The following is a 9,522-nucleotide window of genomic DNA, read 5'->3' on the forward strand; positions in this document are numbered from 1 at the left end:
GGCTGTGCAGCCTGGAGAAGAGGAGGCTCTGGGGGGACCTTATAGCGACCTTCCAGTGCCTGAGAGGGGCTACAGGAGAGCAGGGGAGGGACTGTTCACAAGGGTTTGGAGTGACAGGACGAGGGGTAATGGCTTTGAGCCAGAAAAGGGGAGATTTAGGCTAGAAGTTAGGAAAACGTTCTTCAGTATGAGGGTGATATTTTAAAATATGTCAGTCAATGATACTGATGCCTTAGGTGACCTCAATACCAAATTCTTTTATTTCTTATATTAAGACCAGGTAAGTAGCTGGTTTTAAAACTTAGTTTTTAAAAGGACATTTCTCCTCATCTTCTTGCAGCTGTATGTCTCCTCTTTGTCCTGTAGGAACTCAATATAATTTAAAAAAAAGAGTCCTATGAGGAAATGCTCAAGTATAAATTTGCTTCTTGGGTTTTATATATCAATTTTCGACAAGGGCTTTAATTTGTTTGAGCAAAGTGTAGATAGCATAGTCTTCCTTGCCCAATAATGAAAAGCTGAATTTTGATGCTGATAGCATATGCATATAAAAAAAAACCCTTCTGTTTTAATTTCAGTGTGCCAACTCTAGGTACAAAAAAAAAAAAGATACTCTAGGCTTAAAGTCTAATTTTACAAAGCAGACTTCAAAATTGAAAGGTTTGCATTTTTTTAAGGTATAATTATATAGGACTCACTCGGCACATGGAAGTTAACAAAAAGAATTGTTTTTAGGAACAAAAAAAAATCTCAAACATAGTTCTTTAGCTGATCTCAAGTACAGGTGCTCCAAGGTATTTATCTTCTACATTGCACCATAAAAATCATATAAATGGAATCATACCTACTACAGTTTTAATATATTTCAACAGACGTTGTCCACTTGATATTACTTGATATTAGGTTATGATTTGCATTTGACAAAATAACTTGAACTGTTACACAGGACAAAATGAAAAGAGCTAAAAAATCAAGGATAAGAAAATGGAAGCATTATAGATAAGCAAACTAACTCCAAAATGTGATTGATACTGAAAGAAATAACTCTTGATAGAGTCAGTCATGTTCATATTGTGATTTGTTGACTTTTGTCCCATATATTAGATATCACACCTTTCTCTCCACTTCAGTTTTAAATTCAGGCAACACCTTTAGCATCTTCTTAGCTACTTTACAAACTAAAGTTGCAGAAAGTAGTGAACACTGTTTATCACAAGCGCCTGACAGATGAAAGTTTGCAAATACACTAGGATGTTTTCTCTTAATAGAAATGTAAAATATTTTCACAAATACACAGGCCAGCTCCCTATAAAAGTAGCAGTGGAATAAATACTTATGACCTTTTGACTGTACATGCTAGCAAAGTCTCTTGAGGCAAGCTCTGAAAAACCTTACAAGAGAGGCTATGAAGAATGATGAAATTAAAGCAATTAATCTTTTTCATAAGACAATCCTTAAAAGTGAGCATTTATGTAGTATATTTTAAAGAGCATTTATGTAGTAAATGTTAAAATTCAAGCTACTTACCCTTTTTCTCAAGTTGTAGGTCAAAATTAGATTTCTGGAGAAGGAGTGTGAAAAGGCTGTATAGAACTCCAGCACCTTCTGCAAGGCATCTCTCTTAATCACATGAAGATCACAGTAAGTCAAAGCCCTTACATTAGCACAGGACTGGGCCAGGGTAGACTCCTTCCAGAACACATCACCAAAAACGTCTCCTTTGCCTAGAGAAAAGCAGCAGCATTGCTTTCAGTAATGTTACTATTTCCACCAAAATGGAAAAGAACATACATCTCATTTATGCAGTCAAATCTTTCTGTTTTACGAGGTCAGAAAAAAATTGTCTGGGGAAAAAAAAAAAATCTTTGAAATATTTCATTGATAACCTTTCCCACTATCTATTTTTTGAGTAAAACAGCCCAGCAAAATGTCTAAAAATAAGCCACAATCAAAAAATATTTAATGTGATAAGTTCCATTTAAGTATCAATAGAGGTTTTCCTCTAAAAATCAAGAAAAGCTGTTCATTCTTGGTTTATGTTGTGCATGTGTGCCCCCATATAACACAGTGGAGGTTTAAGGTAATAACATAGTCCAAACCAAGAAGAGTGCACGTTACTTATTGCCAAGATAATACCAACAAGGCAAGAATACTTTGCTGTTACACGTTGGAAGAAAGAAAGAAAATGGCCATTTCCTTGCAACCTTCTCATGTGGTTCTATGAGCTTGAGGTGGCCAGTGAAAACCCCTCAAGAATACGGAGGGGGAATATTGCAATGAGAGTGTTTGCACCAGTCTGGGCACTTCAATGCAGGGCAAGTGTACCAAAATCTGCTTGAGGAGTAGCCTCCAGTCACAATTTCACTGGCTATACCACAGGTCAGGCTGGGCACAAAACAAAGCGTTTTGGAGAAAGTGACAAGCTCCTTTACAGGCTAATTTGTTTTGTTTTGGTTTGGTTTGTTTCTTTGTTTGTTTTTATTCCCTGTTCTCCAACATATAATGCTAACAAGATAAGAGTATTTGCTACCTTAATAATGAAAAACTACATTGTTCTTGTTTTGTACAATATTTTCCTCTAAGACCTCTGCTGTGTTACATCACCATTACACATCACTTAAGACAAACAACAAGAAATACAGTGACAATGTCCATCATGTTGTGGGAGGGAGAGACCAGACAGTCCCTGGTGTTATAAGTAACACTTTGCCCACAGCAATTCTCAAAGTCAAAGCATCAAAATAGATATTAGTTTATTGACTTCACCCAGGCCCTTTCAGATTTCATTCCCTAAATAAATAGTCACGTATGAAAGTCAAGAGAACTACTACAAGTAAAGAGGTCAACAAAACTTCTAAATTAAACCCACAACTCCCACCTCAGCTCTTGAGATGTACTTCCACCATTATGTAATCTATTCTGTTAGACAATAAGGATTTCCTCTATGAGGAGAAGCTATGTAAGCTGTGGGTCACACTGATGTGCTTCCAGGCTCCCACAGAAGCCCTGTGCATTCCACCTGCCTGGGACCAGTTTAGTCCCTGAGCACTTTAGAGGAGCGTAGATTATGTTTTCATTTTAAATACATATATATACACCAAAACAACCTGTTCCATAAGCATATTTTTTCCCAAGGTTAGGCAGAGGCACCATAATGACCCTTTCTTCCATCTCTAGTCTCTGTGCCAACATCCAGAAATCAAAGGTAAGCATGATGGTAGTCCAACACTCCGGTGCAGTAAGTAACTCTGCATTTTAACAGCAATGACTTTTCACATTTTCAGCTCTTTAAACATATGCTTTTTCAGTAGATACATTAAAAATTGCCAATGAAAAAAGCTTCCATATGCTTAAAATAGATCATCATCCACAAGGCTTTTAGACAGACAAACACACAGTATATTCAAAACTGAACTGAAACAATTTTTATGCTCCATAAAAACTGATATGCTTCACTGAGTAAAACGGATTGTTTGCCTTTGGAATAAATGTGCTTTTATCCACAATATTCTAGGCAATTAGCTAAACAACTGTTTTAATTAATGTTCTGGAATCTATCAAGCATTGAAACGTGCCATCACTGATGAGCAACAGTTAGAGCTGGTAGTCCAAGCATAAGGGAGAGGAACTCTAGCTCGTTTCTAAGCATATTTCTTAACACCTCCAGAAAAGTTTCCCTGCCTTAAAATGACAATTATTTTACTGCCTCACATGTAACACGAAGAGTAATTAGTACAATGCAAGTACAAACAGCATGATGCTGCTTTGCCTGCATATGAAATGACATACAGTAGAAGCTAGTTACATCTTACTCTTTTTAAAATTTAATTCTGCTTTTCACATAACACAGAAAGACACACCTGTGTCCTTCACCTGTGGCAACAACCCTAGTTTCCTCTTGCCATTAGTAACTCCTAAAACACTCCCTCTCCTGCAGTTCCCTGCCACCCCAGGGAGCTGCTTCCCACTTGTGGCAAGAGCAGCACATGAAGGAGCTATGTCTGCTAGGTACCAGAGAAAGGAGAGAAAAGCAACACATGAATGGCAAACTGAGTCAGATCAGAGACACCTCAATTTTTAAGAAACATACCAGGCTAAAAGAAGTTGTACTGTTTTCTACCAGTAACAATTCCTTTGAAGTTAATTGAGTTAACAGACAGTGACCTAGGTGAAAATCAATGCTGTGTCACAGTTCGATTTCCAAAGCAAGGCACACGTGCAAGCATTACACTGTTTTGTTTCTGTCAAGTGATTTTCTAAGTGATGCATACCAAAAGTATCAGTGTAGATTGTCAGATTCTAAAAAAAAAGTATTTGACATCCATATTAAAATGGGAGGGGGAGGGGGAAGCAGCAGGAGGAAGCTTTTTTTTTGCTTTACAGCTAACACGAATTAAAATTCCACCTGTGAGTATCTGTGCTGGATTAGAATAATTGTCCTCTTATATATAATAAGGAACTGCACATCACCTCCCTTTGTTTATATGTTCTCCACAAAGGAAGATCAACCATTTATGAAAATGAAGAAAAAAACAAAAGGGCAGATTAAGCGGGTGTTTTATCAAAAACATCTGTACTTGGAAAGCAAAAAGAGTAAGGTGAGACTTGTAAGTGTGTTAGAAGGTGGTTGACAAAGTCTAACAGTTGTGTTAGAGAACCTGAGTTAAAAGCCTCTTGTTATGTGTAACTCCAAACATTATACTATCTTTCACCTTACCTTTGAAGAAAGATTAAAAAGAGAAATGCAGATGGCCATTTGTTTGTCAGTACTTTGCATTTCTCATTCCCAGCTTGCTGAATTAAAGACTTTTGCTAGAAACACTGTCAATCACACTTAAGAGTGGATGATCTAAGCTTTTACCATCAATCATTTATACTCTCTGTTGGATTTGTTGGCTGTCACAAGGCTGTCACCTTTTCCACTGTCAGTTCAGTATGCACTGGAAGGCCAGTTTTCTGCCTTTTATATTTGCTTGTTTGGTTTAATAACACTAATAAGTCCCCAGACTCTGATTTTTCTAAACACTGAAGAATTATTTTATAAAATCAGCACTTTCTGTTTGTTTCCCCAATCTTTTCTCCAAATTTGCTGTTATAAGTGAAAAGAGGATTTCTCTGTTACCACTGCAAATTCAGTCTGAGTCAGGGAAAAGGTCAAGGCACGTCCACTCTGTCTCCTGAAAGCACCACGAGTAATGAAGATCTGATTATTGCAACTTAGTCAAGTGTTTTGCTGACTCTGTTCAATTAAAGAAATACAGCTGTATTGCCTTGATGTGCCTACCAGAAGAACCCTTAGTTTTTTCACTTCTAAAACAGGACGCATTGAAGAGCTCTCAGACAGAAGATATTGCACCCTGCTTTGAAAAAAATATGACTCTATGGGGAATATTTTGACTGATAACCTACTTTGCTCGCTTCTAGGTTCTAGGCATCTGGGAGTCATGGTGTAATTTTGGTATGATAGCAGCTGGGTGAGAAGATGAGGCCATGCATTCATGTGCTGAAGGTCTTCCAAGTCAGTATGAACTTTGACAGGACCACATGAATCCATGGATTTTCAGTACCTCAGCCAAATATTCATGTTAGAATCATTCTCAAATCAACAGTAACAGTTGCTACAGCAGCAAACACGAGAATCTAGTTCAGGGCCCTTCCAGATCTGTATTCCTCTGCATGTGTGAACTACAGAAGAATTGTGATCTGACATAGTCTCAGTAGACCCAAAGACAAGATAGAATGACCAACACTGCTTGATGGTACCTCAGCAGCAATGCAGGACCAAGCCTATCTTGGCAATCAGATGTTATCAAACAGTGTTATTTGTGATGCTGATCCACAGTGGCTGCTGCTCCCCTGCAATGACTTTCCTAGCACAGCTCCTTGAAGTACCCACACTGGCCTGCATCCTCAGGATTTGTCTCCCACCTCCAAGTAGTGGGAGACACCAACTGCTGCAAAAGCAAACACAGATTCTCTGCATGTTGCTGTCTATTCTAGTGATTGCTCAGTTAAAATGCTGCTGAAATTTAAAACAAAACACTTGGCCAAATTTTTCTCCTTTTTTTTTTTTTCCCCTCCTGAACTAATTTGAATAGAACCAGAGGAACTGAAGTTACTCCATGTCACAGAGTCCTAGCAATTGTATTCAAGCATAGTTCTGATAAGGACAGTGTATTTAGCTCTAGTGTTCAAAGCCAGTGATGTGAGACTCAGGTCAAACCCCCTCTGTGATCACTACATGTTTATCTGGATTTAGCAGAAAACATTTTCCTGTCCTTTCTTCCTTCACCTCCTCCTTAATTGTGTAAGGCACACAATTGAAATTTTCCATTTTACAGAGAGAAGATTCATGGCAAGTAGAGGCACCACAGCAAAAATAGTTTTCCTCTTGATGCATTTTTCTAAGGCAAGAAATATCTGCCAGCCCAAAAAACTACAGCTACCATTTGGTATCAAGGTAGAGTATTCCATATCTGTCCTACAGATAAATTGCACAACTTGGCAGAGACTGAATAACCTGTAGTTTGGTCCTCCAACCCAGTACTGCTGGCAGGAGAGGATGCATGGAAGTGATTTGATGCTTTGGATTTTCTTAAGATTTCTCAAGTGCAAACTGAGACAAGCAAAGAGAAGCAAATTACCAACTGCACTTCAGAGAATATACTATTTTTCATTAGCCAGAGGTTTTAATAACATTTTTCCTCTAATAAGACCTTAAGGCAAAAAAAGCCAGAATGCCAGTGCCACAGAATTGTTAAAGTGATAAACCCAAGTTGCACTTTCAGCGTTGCCTGATGCACAGAAACAACAGTGTATCTGTTCACATTTTAAAAACACAGCTTGGCAACATTTTGCAGACAGTTTACTATACAACTGCATCAATTTTCTCTGTTCAAGCACAGTCTGTACTGTACAGACAAAATAAAAACATTTCTTTTAGAGCACAGGATGAGCAGCAACAACATGAATTAGTCACAGCTAAGATTTCTATTATTATTCACTACTTACTGTGATGAAAAAAAGTTTTAAAATGCCAACTGGGCCCTGCCAGGTTTATTCACAAAAGCTAGGAGGCTTCACCAGAACCTGAAGCATTGATCCTTGTTTGCTTTCTAATGGTTACTGTAAAAAATGTTATAAATATGTGGCCAATTTGTACAAACTCAGAAGACATGGAAGTTGCCAGCTCAAATAACTATTCACAAACATGTTTGAAATTTTTTTGCATTGGTTAAGAAAAAACAGCTCTATCTGTGTTGGCATTGCATGGACAATTCTTGTTCTCTGATAAAAAAAAAAAAATGGTTTGAGAGGCTCACATTGTAATATTCTCAGAGTTATTCCCTAATGACTTAGAAACAGTCTTTATGCTATAGCTATTGCTTGAAGCTTACAATAAAGCCCCCAAATTTGATCTTTTTATTTCAGACAAAAAGATTCACAGGAGCTTAAAATAGTACATTTTACCTTCTGAAATATATAAACATTTTGAAAACCTCACAAAGTTCACAGCTATAGCATACTTCTTTTTATTTAATATTTCTAGCCACTTTAGGCTAAATGTAACTTTCTCAGAACCGTACCACTGAAATAAAGTTTTAATTTGAAACTTGAAGAAAACAAAGAAAAATAAGTGTTCCATGACAGGTTTTTTTTTATAATGTGGCTCTTCAGAAAAAAAAACTAAATTACTCTTCTTCCCCCAAAATTCTGAGACAGAAACAAAATCCTACCCAAAATAAAAATGAAAATTAATTCAGTGGTTCTCCTGCCAGAAACCAGGGCCTATACAGAAACCTGACTTCTTTGTAAAACTATAGTTTATACTTCTTCATACTTCTGTTTGGAGTATGCACATGAAGACGACGGACAAGCCTTCCTACCACAGCCTGAGATTCCAAGGAACATTCCAGAACCAAGAGCCTCATCTCCACCACGTCTCAATTTTAGTTGCCAGTGCATCAGAGATCACTGTTACTTGTAGCCTGCCAGACACGACATGACCACCTTCCAAAGTGGACTTCTTCCAGAAGTGATGGTGTCAGACTACTTAAGAGCACATCACACAAAGCTGCATAAATCTGCAATAATAAAACATGAAACTACAGGAAACAATCAACTAATTTGAAGTGCCAAGCAGCTCACTACTAACGCCTCTATTTTCTGGGAAACCCCCTCTGCCCCAGTTATTCCTGCAAGTGATTAATCAAGTGTTTTAAAAATCTGCTTCTCCAGTACCCTGAAGTGTCTTAGACCATGTATAGGTAGCAGTAGACAGGCGCTCAGATAACTCCTACTTTCAATCCTCTGTCAGAGATTAGACATAGAACAATTAATGTCTGTCTGAAGTCTCGAAACGAGCAACTCCTAATGTCAACGCCCACTACATTTTCTAGATGTCTGGAGAAAAAGAATAAGGAATACTCTCTCTCTCTAAAACCACTATTTGGAATAAACCTATATTTCTCACTAATAGTTTCAGTGTCGCTCCTATATCCACTGTGAAATTAAAATGCTGTATTAATGTAGTCATCTTGATAACACTATTTTGAAAAGTTCAGCTGTATCTCCATTCCTCATACTTTTGCTAAGTGTGTTTTTTGACATGCATGGAGGAAATTGGACTTTTAAAATTATTCCTTCAGTTGATACCCACTGAATCACTTCACAGAAACATGGAACTAGTCTGACTTGCCTTATATGTCAATCTGAAAAAAAAAAAGCTTTGAAGTATAAATAGAAAAAGCACAATAGATCTACTGAAGATAAAGATTAATTTCTAGTGTTCCCTTTTCAAACCACCACTGTCTTATTCAATAGCACAAACAATGCTGTGATGTAAGATACTGTCTTTGAAAATAATAAAAAAAAAACCCTCTAATGCTATCCATAATCCTACAACCACTTCTTAAGCCTAAAAGTACAGCAGCTTGGCATTTTTAACACAGGGAGGTTTACCTAAATTTAAAACTCAGGTGAAAAATGAAGGAAAGAAGTAAGGGATTTTTTCAAAGACTTGGCACTAAATAACAGGCCTCAAAACACACAAATTCTGAAAATGGGGTTGTGCATGAAGCAGTTTAGTTTAGGGAAACCTGAGTTAGCTCAGGTACTGGGGACAGTTTAAAGATAGTCTGTGCTCAGCACAGTTAACTTATCCAATACCTTCAAGTCTGTTGAGAAGCAATCTTTACATGATTGTGAGAAAGCTGCAATGCTCTTCCACTGAGAAGGTCCAAGACAGACAATACTCCTGCACCGTTATTTCCCCTTCTCTAAAATAAACTACTCCTGTGGTGCCACTGCCCTTGCAGTTTGCACTGTCCTATCTGGATGAAAATCTGTCCCACCAAAGTCTGAATCAAACCTCTGGTGTCTACATCTGAACAAAATGCTTATGGCTAGATGAGTAAGCTAAAGCAATTGTAAAGAAAAGAAACAAACAATTATTCTTGAAATGTTTCTTTGAGATTGCAATTAGATCAAATTAAATCAGCAGGACCTTCTCCACACAAAACA

At 37.5% G+C, this 9,522-nt stretch overlaps 1 protein-coding gene across 1 annotated transcript in view; it reads right to left on the bottom strand.

The window, feature by feature from the left end:
* Nucleotides 1-1,527: 1,527 nt before the first annotated feature.
* Nucleotides 1,528-9,522, bottom strand: part of LOC103770931 (potassium voltage-gated channel subfamily H member 1) — a gene marked incomplete at both ends in the record, with an annotated part of 13,743 nt that continues 5,748 nt past the window's right edge. The window contains one exon of the mRNA XM_008938208.1: nucleotides 1,528-1,724. Within this exon, the coding sequence (XP_008936456.1) occupies nucleotides 1,528-1,724 (197 nt within the window). The remainder of the gene's footprint in view (nucleotides 1,725-9,522) is intronic.

Source organism: Merops nubicus, unplaced genomic scaffold (assembly GCF_000691845.1).
Source record: "Merops nubicus isolate BGI_N331 unplaced genomic scaffold, ASM69184v1 scaffold2654, whole genome shotgun sequence".
Taxonomy (NCBI): Eukaryota; Metazoa; Chordata; class Aves; order Coraciiformes; family Meropidae; genus Merops; species Merops nubicus.